At 43.8% G+C, this 17840-nt stretch overlaps 1 protein-coding gene across 1 annotated transcript in view; it reads left to right on the forward strand.

The window, feature by feature from the left end:
• Positions 1-1462: 1462 nt before the first annotated feature.
• Positions 1463-17840, forward strand: part of XYLT1 (xylosyltransferase 1) — a 322454-nt gene continuing 306076 nt past the window's right edge. The window contains exon 1 of the mRNA XM_044980506.1: positions 1463-1723. Coding sequence (XP_044836441.1) covers positions 1463-1723 — 261 coding nt within the window. The remainder of the gene's footprint in view (positions 1724-17840) is intronic.

A 17840-nucleotide genomic window follows, 5' to 3' on the forward strand; every position in this document is an offset into this window, starting at 1 on the left:
ATGAATCACTTCTTTAGAGCAGTTATCAGAGGTATGGAAATCAGAGTAGTTAGCAGGTGTCAGGACCTTACAGGTTAAAGCCCACAACTGGGGCTATTTTGAAATCTATTTCTACAGTTTACTGCTTTCCAAAAACTATGCTGTGGTTACCTGGTGCATAAGGTAAGGCGTGGATGAGGAGTTGCTGATTTTCCTTGGGAATCTGATTATACAAATTCAGTCTCAGAGTTGGGACTATTTGGGGAGTGGGGGAAAGAGATTTAAATTCTCATGAGACCGCTTTCACTTTTACACACATTTCATATCTGTAGTCATGTGCAGATGACATTTTAAAGAAGGCTGGTTTGTGTTCAGTTTCAACTGCAGCCCTATAAAAATAAAATGGTCCAGTCAAGCCAGTGCCCAGGCCAACTGGCAACGCTCAAGGAGAGCTATCTAAAGTACAGAGGCATTGCAAAGAAAAGCATCCAATTCCAGCCATGCCCTAACGCCATGCTAATTCAGTGTCCGTGGGTCATGCTGCACCTTAGCCAGGGTTAAACTAATCCCTGAAGCACTGTCAGCGGGGTGAGGAGGTGCATTTTTAACATACCTGACCCCAGCAGCACTAGCCCCGAACCATTTCCAGCCAGCCACGGGCAGGGCCTTTAGCGTAAGACTAAAACTGCCCCAGGGGTTAAGACTCCAGAGACACCAGCATGGCGGGGCCGGGAAGGTCTCCAACCCCTGCCCATGACTTGATGTGCAGGGGAGGCGGGGAGGCACGAAGGAGGGGAGGGGACTGCGCTGCATATCGTGCAGCAGCTTCCAACCCTGCCGACCCTGGCCCGGGCTCTGCCCTTCAGCCGCTCCCTCAGCGCCTGCCCTGCACAAACAGCCACCTGCCTCCCGAGCCCCCGCCGGGCCGGGCTCTCCCGCCCCCAACCTCCCGCCGAGCCGGACCCCTAAGGGCCCGTCCCGCCCTGCCCGGGCGCTCGGCCCCGCGGCAGCCCCCAGCCCCATCCTGCCCCCCGGCGGGAAAGCCGCCGCCGCCGCCTTCCCTCGGCAGATGGCAGTCACGGCTCGCTGCGCCGGCTGCGCGCCCCGGCGGGCTCGGCGCTGCCTACTGGCGGAGGGGCTGGTGCCCTGCGGCTGCGGGTGGATCCGCGGGAGTGTGGGGGTGGGGGGGCGCGGAGCATCCCCCCCTGGATGGAGCTGCCGCTGGCAGCACCGCTTGGCTGTAGACAGACCCTGCTCCTCCTCCGGCGCCCCCGCCCCCGCGGCTGCTGCGGGCCAGGGGCTGCCACATCGCCCGGCCTCCCCAGTTCCCTCGCCCTCCCCAGCCCACCTCCCCCCCCCGCCCCGTCCGCCTTCTCCCTCCCCCCACCCTCGCTGCTGACGTCTGGCTCTGCCCGTCTGAAAACTCCGCGCCGCGGCGGATGCGGCGGCTTTCAGGGGCTCGGCAGCGGCAACCGCGGCGAAGATGGTGGCGGCTCCGTGCGCTCGCAGGCTGGCCCGGCGCTCGCACTCGGCGCTCATCGCGGCGCTCACCGTGCTGCTCCTGCAGACGCTGGTGGTGTGGAATTTCAGCAGCCTGGACTCCGGCGAGGAGCAGCGGGCCGGCGGCGGCGGCGGCGGCCGGGAGAAGCGGGACCGGGGCGGCGGCGCCGGCGCCGGGGAGAGCAGCGACCACCGGGCGCATCAGCACCGCAGAGGACCTGCTGCATTCCACAGCAAGGCGCTGGTAGGTGCCGCCGCCCCCCGCCGCCCTCCATTCGCAGCCCGCCCCAGCCCTGGCACCGGGGGGACCCCAAAGCTGCAGCGCGCCCCGGTTCCCCCCCCCCTTTGACTTGGCCAGCTCGGCGGCGGTGTGATGAATCGACTCTGCTCCGCAGGGTCGGGTTGGCCCCTTGCAAGTCTGCAAGAGGCATTCGGGCAGCGTCTGCGGCCAGCAGCCTTTTTTGGGGGGAGGGGGGATATGCATTTCCAGAGCTCCAGGGCTTGGACCGGGGAGGGCGGAGGGGGGGGAGAAAATCTGCTGGTGGCTTTTGAAGTGCAGTCGGGAGGGAAAGGCAAGAAGTTCTGCGGATGGCGCCGGGTGGTTTCCGTGCTCAGTGCATGCGCTGTAAGTGCCGTTAGGAGGCACGGGCAGGTAATGGATTGAAAAAGGTCCAGCCTGGAGCCGCTCTGAAAACTTTGAAAGCCGCTGCTGGAGTCGTCGCTTGAACCTCGGCAATTGGGGTGGGAGGTGGGGAGGGGGGAGTCCTGCAAAGTTAGAGCGGAATGGGCCCGATGTGTTGTAATGTCCCCGCTGGCCAGCAAGGCTCCCACCCCCAACCTCTGGAAGTAGCCGTGCTTGAGGTGGCACGATCTGGGCACAGAAAACCTCCTTGGCGCTAGCCAGTGCTGGGGTTGTTCAGAACAGTCCGTAGAGGTGCATATTATTTATACATCATTGCAGTGACGTATTTGTTTTAAACATTCCCTCCCTCCCCCCCCCTACACCCTGCATGCCTGCAGATCTGCTTTCTAAGGATTTCAGTCGCGGGAATGGGACTGTGCTTGTTGATTGGGCATCGTTTCATGTTCATGAGGGTTCTTGCGCGCTGGCTGGCCGCTGCTGTGGGAATGGCTTGTTGTACTCATAGGCTTGTCACTCACGTTTCCTGTGGTGTGAAAGTGACAATGGAGCAGACAGCGCTGCAGCGGCGTTTTCTACTCCCCTGGCTGCTGGCAGCAGGAGACAGACCTACTAGACTCCGCTTTCACATCATGTCACTCCTCTCTAGGAAAGGAGACTGTAACATTTTAACACCCCCCCCCCCCTCCACGCAGGCTTGGTTCTTTCCACCTCAAATCTTGACTCTGCTCTTGCTCTTCACTCTAGAGCCCTTCACCTTGGAGTGCAGCTTTCCTAGCCTATGGAAGAAAGTGATGTAGCTATTGAGTGTCTCTCTCCTCTTAGGGACTGAACCGGGCTCACAAGAATTCTCCCTAAAGAAAGTGAACAAACAGCAGGGGACCTAGTTATAAAACAGCAACAAAGGAAAATGCTTTAATGGGATCCTCTATTATTAGAAGTCCTCTTTTGAGACTTAATTATATTTTGAAATCCATCATTTTCTGAATCTTCCATCTGGTGTAGTTATCTCACTAATACATTCTTAAGGCCTTTAATTTGCTGCTTTTTTTGCATCTGAAAAACACACAGACACTATTCTTGATTGCACAACTGTATCAGGTACAGCAGACGTGAAATTTAATGCAGTAATTTACTAGCCCACTAAGAATTAAATTATTTCTTTTTTGCATACTCTCAAATGTTTATTTAAATTGCTCGAACCTGGAACCACTGCATTTTCACAAAAGTAATTAGAAATTAAAAAAAGTTATATTTGTGAATTGCAAACAGGCATGCAATGGTATAGCTTTCCAAAGAAATTAATATGAAGCCCAAAATGTATTTCATTATGTATAAATGGTATTTAGTTTTCTGTAGTGTAAGAGAAGCTTCCTTTGTTTATGAGCTTTGCTTTAATAGACTTCTATGTAAATCTGATTTAGGGAAGTTTTGTGTTGTCGCTTTTCAGATATGCACATTCTCTTTGTATCTATTTCTATCTCTGTATACATCATAAGAGAGAAAGCAAGAGTCTAGGGTTAGCTATGTCTTGTCTTCATAGATGACTGTGGGTGTCCCAACCACAAGTATGTTTTATGAAATCATCCCCTGTAATAAGAATAGATTAATGTTCTGTTGCTAAAATTCAGGGACGGTCTTCTGGAAGATTGCATACACTGTACCAGTGTGTGTGTTGAGCTTTTTTCAGCTTCCAAATAAAAGAATCTAAAATTCCTGCTTACTAAAATTAGCTTTTCTCTTGCTTTATTTTTACACTGTCTTCTCACTTTAATGACACGTGTTCTGAAATTTTACATGTCAAACTTTATCATCTTTCTCCTAGTATTCTGCCCTCTGCTCTCTTTTTCCATTTATGTTGCTCTTTTCAGACTTCCTTTTTTCTCAAGCTGTTTCTCCCATTCCTCCAGTCTTGTATTTAGTTGTTGTCACATCAGGATTTATTTATTAAAGCAAAGTCACAGCTCTAACTTCTTTCAGTCCCAGGAGTCAACCTGAAACAAGTTTACACCCATCTGCCCCTAGTATGACCAAAGGAAGGGGGCAGGCTCATTCTGAGGTCCTGTGGAGAAAATGCCTGTTATGAGCTCTGAACTGCAAGGGGCCATAAGACTATCATATACTGGAACATGAAAGAATAAGACTGTGAAGCCTACAAAAAAGCTCATAAGGTTTTCTTGAAAATACAGCATTATGAGCTGCCCATACAGCTTTGCTACTAAAGGTGAAGATAATGTGCTGTCACTCAAAATGCTGATGTTGTACAAAGTCCTGAAATATTGGCTGTGTGATGCTCACTGTATATAAACAGATATTTCAGTGCTTCTTCCATCATTTGTGGATATGCATATTTAGAATCATATTTCTATGCTGGCGATTAGCAGTCATTCCTTTATACGTTTGCTTTTGTTAAGGGAGTAATTACTGAGTGATCCGGCTCCTTTTGAATCATGGTTTAGATAACATGCTGTGTAAACACGTTCTAAGAACTTATTATCCCTACACTTGCTATGGCCTAGTCTACTCTTAAAAATTCGATTGACCTAACTACATGGGAGAGCTGTGAAAAATTTTGCATCCTGACCATGGTAGTTAGGTTAACTTAACCCTTAGTGTAGACGCAGCTAAGTTGATAGAAAAATTCTTCTGTCAACCTGCTTACCTCCTCTTTGAGAGGTGGATTAATGCATCAATGGAAAAACCCCTTCTGTTGATGTAGGAGGTGTCTACGCTACAGCGACACAAATGCCGACAGCATAGACACACCCTAAGTAACCAGGTGTCCCACTGAGCCATGTCACAGTATCTTAAATATGTTCTGAAATGAACAATAATGTTGTATAACCAATATACAGATGCAGTGTGTGGATAGATGATTTGGCAGCACTTGTTAAGGATGATTTCACAACACTTGTTTCTGGCTTTGCTTAAACTGCACCCCTCAGAGTGGTGACCATCTTTACACTTACTTCATCAGCAGTACACACACCCACTAAGCATCCATTTGATGACTAAAACATGTGCTTGACGGACCACAAATTGGCTTTTTGCAGATTTCTGGTAGAAATCAAAATAAGTATGAAAGAGCTCTGCTTAATATTCTGTCAACCCCTTTGAAGTTGGTAGTCTAAATTCGCAAACTACGACCTACAACTGTCTTTTCCACAGATACATTGTTCATCTCAGTGACATGCGCATGACTGTCTTTATATTTAGGGTTGCACATTTGCTTATGTCAGATATGAAATAGTAGCAAGAAATTTTTAGGAACATAGGGCCTGATTCTGATCCGCATGGTATATAGGGATTAGCCCTATTAAGCTTTCTGGATCCCCAGAGACCACAAGTGACCGCTGGGCAGACCGAAAATGCGCTGGGCTGATCCCATGACAAAACTCTTTGGCCAGAAATGGAAACAATGTACTCGTAACAAAATAGAATGGTGTGGCGTCAACTTGTGTTCATGGAGGGACAGATGAGGACAAGCCAGACAAAGGTGAAGGTCAATGGAGTTGCACCAGTATAAAATCTGTGTAGGAGAAAACTCCGGCCCATAATTTCTGGTGCTCTGTTTTTATGTTATAACACAATTTATATACTGCCTGAGCTGGTTTAGGTTTTCCTTTTCAGTCTAAATTTCCCATCGTTTGCATTTATCAAATTTGTTATAGAATATTTTCAAAAATTGGCTGGCCTGAGTACAGTAGCTCCATTATACCCAAACAACTGAGGGCTTAACCATTTCAAGAAGATTTTGACACAAAGTACTTTATTCAAAGTACTATATATCCTGTCCGTTTATATATTTTTTTCAGTTTAATCATAAGAGCACAGAATGCAGTTTGTTCTAGACTATTTTTAGTGTTCATTCAGTCTGTTAACTGGACGCTAGTGTTAAAATACTCATTGGTGTGCCCAAAGGGAAGAACTGAACGTCTCCATCTGTGTGAAATAGTGGATACGTTGATCACTTTTCCTCCCTCCAGGAGAGTCCATAATCCTATTAAAAATATCTCTAGACTTTTTTTTTTTTTTTTGCAAGGGCCACTTGTACATTAGATCCATTTATTTTAACTAATATTCGATCATGTGGTCTGCAACCAACTTATTTTCTAATGTTTGCATAGAAAATATTTTGGACATTTGCTGAAGATGGAACTTCCAAAATCTCTGACCAAATATTGCCACATATGGCTAAAATCTTTATTTTTAATTTTCCCTCCATTTTTTTTCTCCTGATCAGTGTGCAGAAATATATACAAGTATTAAAGAATGACATTTATTTTATTGTACTGAATCAAACAGTAAGAGGTAAATAATGTGGGGGTTTGGTAATCTACTTCTGTAGGAAAAGAAACAATTTTTGAACCAAATGTTTAAGGGGTATTTAGATTTATTTTAAATGCCATCAGATACATATAATAAGCAATTTCACTTGCAAAATGAAAAAAAAAACACATTATAGTAAAAATGTTACCATTGTACCTGGGTATAATTAAATGCAAACTGCCAACTTGGCATAAAGAGAGAATTTTGAATCGAGCTATTCTGCAAGTGAAAAAATTTACTGTGCTAGATCCCCTGGCCATCTACAGCTGCCGTTTTCATTACTCATAAGCCAGTTTCCTGCTGTTGTTCACGTTTAATTAAATCGTATTATGGATGTCTTTACAGAAGTATGAATTATATCAGTAACACTGACATAAGTGGGTGCTTGTAAAAATATATCTCCCTCCCCCCATCCATTCAGGGCTATTTACAGAAGCTTTTTTTTTTTTTTTTACCCTGAGTGCATAAAAAGCATAGTAATTGACACCAAACAATAATTATGCTACTGTCTTAGAAAGTGTTGATTTTATTTAAAGGTATTATCTTTGAAAGGCACTGCAAAAGCTTTTTGCAGGAATGGAGTAAGTGTAATGTTTATTCTTAAGAGAATTTTTAAATTCAGCTTGGTAGTGGTGGTGGAAGTGTCTTGTTGGATATTCTGCATTATGAGCCTTAAGGAAGGAAAGGAATGCAAATCTCAGCTTTGGGGCTGGTGCTGATGAGATGAATGTGACAGGGGAACTTCTGCTATAATTTTAGCTCACACTCAGTGTTGCAGTGACATGCAGTTATACATTGCAGCGGATGCACTCACATTACCCAGCTGTGGCCTCTTCCCCGGAACCAGTTACTGAAAGCAACTGATGTGGGCTGCATGACTTTCTTTAATGTCCCATTGGGTTGTGTATAAGATAGTAAAGTAAAAATGCCAGCACTTTGTTAATATGTCAGTGCAGTGAAATGTAACTGTTGCCTGGTGGTGTGTTATACTGTAGGATCAAAGCATTTCTTGAATCATTAGTCTGAAATACTGTATACCATATTTAAGAAAGTGTATAAGAACACTCTGCTGGCAGCAGCTTTCTCCCTTATATGCTGAGGGGGATGGTATGGGGTCTTGCTTCAAGCACCTGTGCTGATCACCTCTATAGTAGTGTGTGGGATGAGAGGGCATTTCTTAAGTCGGTAGTTTCCAAGACATTTAGGCATCTATGAGTTAATACTAACACCTTAAATGCCACACAGAAATGAACAGGCAGCCCGTACAGATTACTGTAGAGCACTGGTGTAAAATGATCGTGGTGAGATACCTTGCTTAACAAGTGAGTTGCTGCATTCTGCACCAACTTTAGTTTCTAAATGGGTTCAGAAGTAGGGTGCAATGGCAGCAAGGTCCTTATCTGGGCAGGAGATGGGTATCCAGATGCTGCTGAAAGATGGTCAGACAACAATTGGGAATTTACCAGAGTGCCAAGTTGCAAACTTGAGTTAAACAAGAGAGAGAGAGAGATGTTTATTTGCACCATATCTTCTGGATTTCCCCCCAAACCTCAGTCTCTCTCTCTCTAGGTTTCTTTAATCAGAATTGAGCCTGAGGCAGCTCAATATCATGCATGCCCCAAGCTCAGTCAGGTACTGGGGAAACTGCTTCGCTGAACCATCTGAGTCTTAAGAGAGAGTGAGACAAAGCTGGTGAGGATGGTGCTACCCATCTCTGTTCAGTAGCCCTTGTAGTGACCTCATGTACACATTGAACTAGATAGAGGACAAGACGGAATCCCACTCAACTCCACATGAGAGCTCACAGTAGAGGAACAATCAGCCAACACTACACTTTGGGATTTCAGACCATTCTACTACCCTAGAAGTCTACATGCATGTCCACAACAGAAGTTCCAAAGGTAGCTAATAGGTGTAATAATATTGCTGGGGATTCTTGAACTTAATCTATCACTAGGCGGAAACAGTCAGCCAATGGAACTACCACACAATTGTAACGTATGCTATAGAGTTAGTTAGACTAAAATTTGACATATAATAATAATGAAGCTAAGATTAAAATACAATGAACAAAAACAAGACTTCAAGTAATGACAGCTAAACCACTCTTAACTCATCCCTTTGTGCCAAGGGTGTTAAAACAGAGTGAATTTACATATAATATATGTTGCAATGTAGGGAGCTAGAATGTTCCTTTCTCCCTTTTGTCCAGGGTGATGATGCACTAAAATAGCTGTGTAGACATTGCTTTGCTGTAGTGACTTGAGTGAGAGCTTGGGCACTCATGCCTCTGGGATGAGAGCGCTTGAAGGCCTGAGCCAGAACATGAAAGTAACGTCTATACAGCTATTTTTGTGCACTGGCATGAGCGCCACTAGCACAAGTGTGTGGACCTGGGCTGGGAGGCTCTCTCCCAGATGCAGCATAGAGATATCCTCAGTGTGCTTTGCCCATGTAGGGATAATATGGCTCTGTGAATTCCAGTTCTGAAATGCGCCTTGCGATACAGCTGGGGGAGAAAAGCAAAAACTACCAAAGCAATGGTTTTTCTGACTTCTTTAGGTCTAAAAGGCTGAAATGAGCTTGAATGTGACCTGCACATTTTTACACTAAATTTCAGTCTGATGTAAATTTAACCACCAGATCATAGAATATCCGGGTTGGAAGGGACCTCAGGAGGTCATCTAGTCCAACCCCCTGCTCAAAGCAGGACCAGTCCTCAACTAAATCATCCCAGCCAGGGCTTTGTCAAGCCTGACCTCTAAGGAAGGAGATTCCACTACCTCCCGAAGTAACCCATTCCAGTGCTTCAACACCCTCCTAGTGAATTTTTTTTCTTAATATCCAACCTAAACCTCCCCCACTGCAACTTGAGACCATTACTCCTTGTTCTGTCATCTGGTGCCACTGAGAACAGTCTAGATCCATCCTCTAGTGTTGACTCATATCTGGCTTCTCGTTCACTGTAATCCCTAGGTCCTTTTCTACAGAACTGCTGCCTAGCCATTCGGTCCCTAGTCTGTAGCAATGCACTTATCCTTGTTGAACCTCATCAGATTACTTTTGGCCCAATCGTCTAATTTTTCTAGGTCCCTCTGTATCCTATCCCTACCCTCCAGCGTATCTGCCACTCCTCCCAGTTTAGTGTCATCTGCAAACTTGCTGAGGGTGCGGTCCACGCCATCCTCCAGATCATTAATGAAGATATTGAACAAAACTGGCCCCAGGACCGACCCTTGGGGCACTCTGCTTGATACCGACTGCCAACTAGACATGGAACCATTGATCACTACCTGCCGAGCCTGATGATTTAGCCAGCTTTCTATCCACCTTATAGTCCATTCATCCAGCCCATACTTCTTTAACTTGCTAGCAAGAATACTGTGGGAGACTGTATCAAAAGCTTTGCTAAAGTCAAGGAATAACACGTCAGAGCCAGTTATCTCATCATAGAAGGCAATTAGATTAGTCAGGCATGACTTGTCCTTGTTGAATCCATGCTGACTGTTCCTGATCACTTTCCTCTCTTCTAAGTCCTTCAGAATAGATTCCTTGAGCACCTGCTCCATGATTTTTCCAGGGACTGAGGTGAGGCTGACTGACCTGCAGTTCCCCAGATCCTCTTCCTTCCCTTTTTTAAAGATGGGCACTACATTAGCCTTTTTCCAGATCCTGTGATCCCTCACCCATGTGAGCACACCTGTTGATTCCAGTGGGACAGCTCACCTGAATAGGGGTTAGCAGGATCAACCTTGTCTAAACAAGAGGCCTCCTCGGGGCAGCCCTGCAAATGGCCTCTTGCCTCAGTTTCCCTCTTCAGTTCACAGTAAGTCCAATACAAGCATAGAATTATAGAACCATAGGACTGGAAGGGAACTCAGGAGGTCATCTAATCCAGTCCCCTGCACTCATGGCATGTCCTCAAGTCTCACCAGCCTGATGTCGTCCACCAGATCTGGACTCTTTATCCATAGTCCTTTGTCCCTCCACCAGGACAGCCAACCCACCCTTCCTTCTCAGGCACAAACCTGCTCTTCCTAGAGAGCATTCTCACAGCTTCTCTGCTGGGAGCCTCTCCTGGTGGTTCTGGGCCCAGATCCCCAGCAAGAGGACACTAGTGGGTAAGCCTCTCAGCTTCTCCTCTCCCTTCAGCTCTCTGGGTCTTGATTCTGGCTCAGAGCCAGCAGACATCTCCCTCTCTTGCTCCTTCCTGCCTTAAGTCAGTCCTGGCTGTCTGGCTGGAGGACATCAAGCATTCTTTCTGACTGAACCAGTCTGCTCCTGCCGCTCTTAACTCAGTCGCAGGCTTCTGATACCTTCCCAGATGCTGCCCTGCCCTCTCAATTGGCCACCCGGACTGCAATAGGAGCACTCAGCCCTATTTCTTTTAGTGGGCCTGCTCCCCTATTATCTCCTGACATGGCAGAGTTATAAATTTCCTAAAGAATGGGTCCGTAATGGAAATACTGACTTGGCCATTAACCACAGCTTCACTAGTTATCACAAGGATAATAACACCAAAGTACAACCTTAATAACAATTCAAAAGGGCAGTGAAGACAACTAATCATTTTATAATGAGAAAGGAGGAAAACAATACATTTAGAGGCACAGAACTGCATAATCATTTTACAAAGCTTTAGCACTTAACAAGGCACATGTTAATAAAACAAACAAATCTTTTCAGTAACAGGGAACTAATGTATACATTATTTAAGAACAGTATTAGAGCCAGATTAGATTGATGGACTCTCGTAGAAGTGATCTCATTAAGCATCTTTTCTGTAGGGATCTGGGAAAGTTTTTCATGAAATGGATTTTTATTAATTGGGGTTGTTGGGGGAGCCTTTTTCAGACCATTGATTATTTTCATTATTTTTTATTATGTGATAGGTCTTTGCAGATTTTCCCTTTGAAATAAAAGCCTCTTTGTGTTCTTGTTTTACCAGGGAGAGCCAGTTGTTGTAAAGGAGACGTATACAAATCCCATTTGCTTGTCATCAAGTATTGCAAATGGCTACTTTACAGTACAGTATAAAATACCATCATTACCTGTCATTTTTTTGGGCTATATTGAGAAATATTTTCCAAAATGTTTTTCCCTTTCTGTTTTGAAAGTGCAGTATACAAAGTGGAGATTTCAGATCCATTTTAATAGTGCTAGATAGTGAAACAGGAGCTGTTAGATAAGATTAGATAAAAGCAAGAAGTAAGCATAATTTGCACACTGATCTTGAGGATGAATTTGAACCAGAATTGTTCTGATTTTCTTTATGTAGTTAGAGTTCGATCCTGCACACATTAGATTCCAGGGGAATTTTGCCTTGATTTCAGCCATGGGAGGAGGATCAGGTCTTTACTTGTGTATTTTTTTCCCCCAGTTTTTCTCCCTGGTTGTCTAACTTGCTTAGTCATAGCTCAGTGGAGATTGGTGGTATGAGATGTAAATGTGACACCCATGAAAGGTTATTTACAAGATACCTTAGTAGTAGTTCCATGCTTAACCAATGTAGATGAACTCACTGGTTCTGAGAGCCTTGTTTTGTGTCCCTGTTGCTTTTCCTGCTTGAAAATAATCTGTGATGGAAATCCTTCAGATCTAAACCTCATTATTTAAAGTGTTAAAATACTGCGAATGCCAAATAACAAGCAACCTAATTTTTGCCGAAATAGAGAATACTTACAATGGGTAAAATTTTCAAACGTGCCTGCGTCCCATTCTCAGACACTTAGACTCCGAAGTCCCTTGCTAGGCTTTGACACTGCACCACAGAATGCTGTGTTGAAAAGAAAAGTGTTAGAGCATGGGACGAGGAGTCAGAGCCCTGGGTTCTGGTCTCATGTCTACCAGTAAATTTTGGTGTCATCTTCAGCAAGGCATTTACAGCCTCATTTTCAAAAGAGGATCCTAATTTTGGATGTTTCAATTTTTGAGTGCCCAACTTTAGACACCTTGTGTCAGATTTTTTTCAAAGGAGGTGAGTACTTGCGAGTCCCTTGATTTAGTTATTGGAGTTCTGAGTGCTAAGGCTCAACGTGTCTCAGGCGGGCCACTCAAAAACAATCGTCACACTTGGAAATTTTAGCTTGAACTTTCTCTGCCACAGTGTCCCCATCTGTAAAACAAGTAGACTCAAGCTTACCGACCTCACAGAAGCGTTGTGGGTCTCAACTAATTACTACTTGTAAAATGCTTAGAAATCTTCAGATCGGTCTGAGCCAGCTTCTCAGCTGATGTGCATTGGCTTAGCTCCATTGAAGTCAATAGAGCTATGTTAGTTCCTACCATCTGAGAATTTTGGCCTTGCAAATGTAATGATTATTATAATAATAGTATCAAACAATTATTATTTTTCTCTTTCTTTTAATTAAAAAATGAGAACACTATTTTCTCTTGGATCAGTGCAAGTAATTCACATTAATGGCTCACATGGAAGAAATATTCATTTGTTCAGTGCCATCTGTGTGCTAGAAACTTTACAGTCGTGTAGGAAGACAGATCCCTACCTTGAAGAGCTTACAGTCTGAATAGAAAATGTAGCAAGTATACATGAAATAAAATCTACTGCCCGAACTGCTTTGAAATATTACTCTTACACATTGATTCAACAAGTGACTTAAGCACATGACTAACTTTAAGCACAAGGTTAGTTTCACTGACCTCCATGGGACTAACACTTCTCTGGAACTATTCCTGTGTGTTGTTAGGCAGGTGCTTAGGTGCCCTGCTTATAGACGTTAAGGCTACCTTGATCATGATCATCTAGTCTGACCTCCTGCCCATCACAGGCCACAGAACCTCACCCATCCTGTAATAGGCCCATAACCACTGGCTCAGTCACTGAAGTTTTCAAATCTCGGTTTAAAGACTTCAAGTTACAGAGACTCCACCGTTTACTTTAGATCAAACCAAGTGACCTGTGCCCCATGCTTCAGAGGAAGGCAAAAAATTCCCAGAATGTCTGCCAGTCTGACCTGGGAGAAGGCCTTCCTGACGCCAAATACGGCCATCAGTTAGACACTGAGCATGGGGGCAAGACCCACCAGCCAGACATCTGAGAAGGAAGCCTCTTTAGCAACTTAGAGCCCTCTCCATCTAGTGCCCCATCTCTGGCTGTTGGAAATATTTGCTAATAGCCATTGCGGATGGGCCACGGGCCATTGTAGGCAACCTCATCCTACCATCCCCACTATAAACTTAGCAAGCACAGTCTTGAAAGAAGTTAGTTTTTTTGCCCCCATTACTCCACTTGGAAGGCTGTTCCAGAACTCTACTCCCTGCTGAACTGGGGCCTTAATTTGTGAGTGAAGGGAGTAGCCCCTCCCACTCAGCAGCCATAAAAACTGCGGGCCACATAATTCTGCTGTGATTTGCACATTGTGTAACTGTTCAATGCATCCTTCTGTGTCAAGTACTGAAAGGGTCACTACCGGACACTTATCATGTGACTCTTTATTTTTAGAGAAGATTAGTGGATTCCTCTGAGGGACAAACTATTTTTGGCCCTATTTATAGCATGTGTAAATTGGCTTTTTTTGGTAATGGAATTAGAGTAAATGAGTGTTGTTTCTATAAAGTAGATAGCCAGAAAAATAGAGCGTGGTTGTCACTGAGGTCAAATCTTGAATGCTTCCCTCAGTATGTTCTATTTTCACATTACTGCTGTTTCTGTATTCTGTTATATTAATAGAGAGAATTAGTGAATGGAGCCTTTATTTTGTAAAAGTAAGCTCTAAGCAGAAGGATGACACTGTCTTGTTTTAGTTTAACCAAAATTTGTGTCTGTGGGTCATGGATAGCCAAACGTCAAACTTCAGCCTTTGGTTGCATCCTTCAGAAGAACTTTTTTGGTTTGTGTGGTTGCAGTTGGAGAATTTTTTGCATACTTCTGACTTTTGGTTTTACTTTTCCTAATATTGTATTTTGAATTTTGTGCTTTCAGAATTTCTTTGAGGTTCTTGTTGTTTTGTGCTTGGAAGAAACCCAAAGATATTTCCAGTGTTTTTAGTCCTCTGGTAGTCTCCCTGGGTGTTGAATGTTTCCCCTGTACCTGAATCAGTAACTAGCTAAATGACAAGCCACTCAATTGTAGGCCCTTAAATTGCATCTCCCTGCAAGAACTGCTTGCCACTGGGGACATCTTAATGTTGGAAATGTGTGTGCAAAATACCCTGTCATCAAAGTAATATATACCCAGTGGCAAAAATACTCAGTGTTAGATTAAAAATAGCAAATAACTTTTACACACAAACATTAAAATGTTCAAATGTTGGTAGTTACATCCATATTTAGGCACCTAATTACATTGATTTAGATGCCTGAATGATCTATTTAGATGCCTGAAACGGACATTTAAATACATAAATATGGATCCAGGTGCGAGACTTTAGGCCACCTTTTCAAAACTTGGATGCCTAAAGTATAAAGCAAGTACAAACAAGCAGAAGAAATATAAATGGAGTAAACAAAGCTGTTAGTGTGGACACCAGGAGAATAATAATACTTTACACTGCTGTAGTATCTCAAGTTAGGCATTCAGTTAATTGAGTTTAGTAGCGTGGTTGCATAAATAGAATCTTTGAGATGCTATCAGCACATGCTGTAAGAGCACTAGTACATCTGCAGTGGAGAATCCGTTACCTTTTTGGCAGTCTCACAGGAGAGGAGTATAAATCTCGACTGTAATATTTTGATAAGTCACTAGTTCTTATTAAAATAATAATTATGGTGATAATTATAACTGCAGTTTGCTCTCAGACTGAGCTGCTAACTGTACTGGGGGGAAAAAACCCTACTGTATATTCTGCTAAAATACCCTAGCTCTGCCCTTTTCATTTCACATGTGCATCTCTTGGGATCCTCACTTGTTTGTCCCCCACATGTTTTGCCAGTGTGCTGCTGCTTCAGTTTGTAGAATAAAAGGCTGCATAACTCCCCCATAGGAGGAAGCTTTAAATTCCTGCGCATACCAAAGGACCTGCTCCTGCTCCAAATTGGAGTTTTTCTGTTGACCGCAACATGATCAAAATCAGGCCCAATATTTCACAGCACTGCAGTGGTAAAATACTGTGATGAACCACCAGTCACCAGGTTCTTCGTGGTTGTTCCCATGCTGCACACTGCAAGCAGTGACGATAGAACTCAGTGCTCCTCCTCCAAGGCCCAGGCTCCTATAATATTTGAACTAAAGGAAACTTTTCTCCATCAGTACTTAGGAATGGCCATGCTGGGTCAGACCAAAGATCCATCTAGCCCAGTATCCTGTCTTCTGACAGTGGCCAATGCCAAGTGTCCCAGAGGGAATGAACAGAACAGGTAATCACCAAGTGATCCATTATTTGTCTCCCATTCCCAGCTTCTGGCAAGGTAGCAGTACAGGTTCCATGGCACCAGCTGAGTAGTTACGATCCTACTTAGTAGAGAAAAGTACTAGGTATGCACCCTAGCTAGCTTGTTACAATGTTCTGTTGGGCTCCATTTAATAAATGAGTGAACTTGATTAAAGGCCTGTTCATTTATTAAATAGGATTTCAAATATGATCATTTTATTAAAAAAAACCCCTAGTTTTGGGGTTATACCTCTTCTTCCCTCCCCTTACTAATAGGAATGGTGGTACTATACTTAGTTTCTTTTCAAATTAATTCTCCTGACCTAGACCTGCAGCAGTTTAGCTTAGCAGAGGCAAAGCAGAAGGCACTGCTCCTTACTTTAGGGTAGCCAGATAATAGGGTTGCCACAGTAACCCCAGGCTGGGGGGAGGGGAATTGGAGTCTGAAGTTGCTTTCCTCCCCTAGCTGTTCATCTCACCAGCTGACCAGCCAAGAAACTGAGCATGGGGCAGAGCTAGGGCCCTGAGTTGCAGAGCAAGATTTCCTTGCTTGGGAAGAGTAGTAATTCCAGGGCAGCAGTGCAATTGTGTGAGAGCTGTGGTTGTACAACCAATGTAAAACTTGAATAAAACTTGACCCTTGAGGTGTTTGACTTTTATACCATTCTTACCGGAGCAGTTCTCCAGATACACATCTCATTATGTATCATTAAACGTGATCACCATTTTGGAGGGGTAATTGGCAGAGAGACGGGGTAAGATTTCATTTACTTGTTGTGCAGGCTTATGATATAATCCTTTTGAGCAAGCGGCACCTCTGTTGCAGAGCCCTTGTGTAACTGGGTTTATGCACATTTCCCCATTGCAGAGTTTGACTGAAAGGTAGTTTTCATGTCGAAGATGGTTTGAGCATTTTCTTTTTATATCTTTGGATCTATAGAACAGATGAGAAAAAGCAGCTATCCCAGGCTCTAAGCACTCTTGGGATAGTGACTTAGAAACACAATCCTGCAGCTGTGTACAGGTTATTCATATGGCTTATATCTGAGAGCTGGATTGGGCTCTTCAGGCTAAAATGACCCGTCAACCCAGTAGTAGTAACTTTTTTTTACATTGAAAATCTAAATCAATAATGTTGGATTATTTTATTTGCCCTTTTGGGGTGCCATCACCAGAAAAACTCATGCTGCAAAAGTGCCATCATTAGCCTATTTCATTTTGTGGTTTTTTTAAAAGACCTTGAGGAAAATTTGCCCTAAGTTTTATAGTGGTGTGAATCTGGGGTAATTCTATGATATCAGTGTCTTCAACTCATTCATAAGTTATTTTGCGCCAGCCTAACCAAGAGGAGAATTTGGGTCTTAAAGTTAAAATGGTCCTTGAAAGGACTGTGTACTGAAATAGTGTGGAGATAAGATATGCACCAGTGATAGAGCATTTGGGTGCTTTTTGAACTGTCACTACAATTTCATAATGAGTCATAATCAGTCAGATAACATCCTATAGGGATTTTTCTGGTTGGTCTATTTCTGGAGTGTGCAGAAAAAAATAAAATAAAGGGTTCAGTGGAATTTTGTGAGGCCTGGAATTAACTGAATCGCTGTATTCCATGTCTGGTTTAGCCTAAAGGAGGTGGATATCTTCCTTTTCCAGACAAGTTAATTTCAGTCAGGCTTTAAGCTAAACTCCATTCTCAAGAACCCGACCCACAATTCCATTGACTTCAGTTGGCTTTGGATCGAGCCATATAAGGTATTGTCTATTTAGCTTATTAACAAGTGTTTGTTTTCAAGTATTAGTTGGGTTTATTTAATCTAAATGTGTTTATTTTCCTCCCTGTTGTTGAATGATTTCTTTTTGTTTGCTGGTGTTAGTTTTACTGGCTAGTCATAGAACCCAATACTACTCTGGTTGGAGTCAACGAGAGTTGTGACATTGACTCTTAGGGAAGGATTGGGCCAATATATTGGTAACAGAATTGCCCAGCAAGTTAGATGGAAGGTGGATTAATATAACTCTGTTTTGATTCTCTGTCAGATAGTAAATATTAATGATATTTTATG

Source organism: Mauremys mutica, chromosome 11 (assembly GCF_020497125.1).
Source record: "Mauremys mutica isolate MM-2020 ecotype Southern chromosome 11, ASM2049712v1, whole genome shotgun sequence".
In the NCBI taxonomy this organism is placed as follows: Eukaryota; Metazoa; Chordata; order Testudines; family Geoemydidae; genus Mauremys; species Mauremys mutica.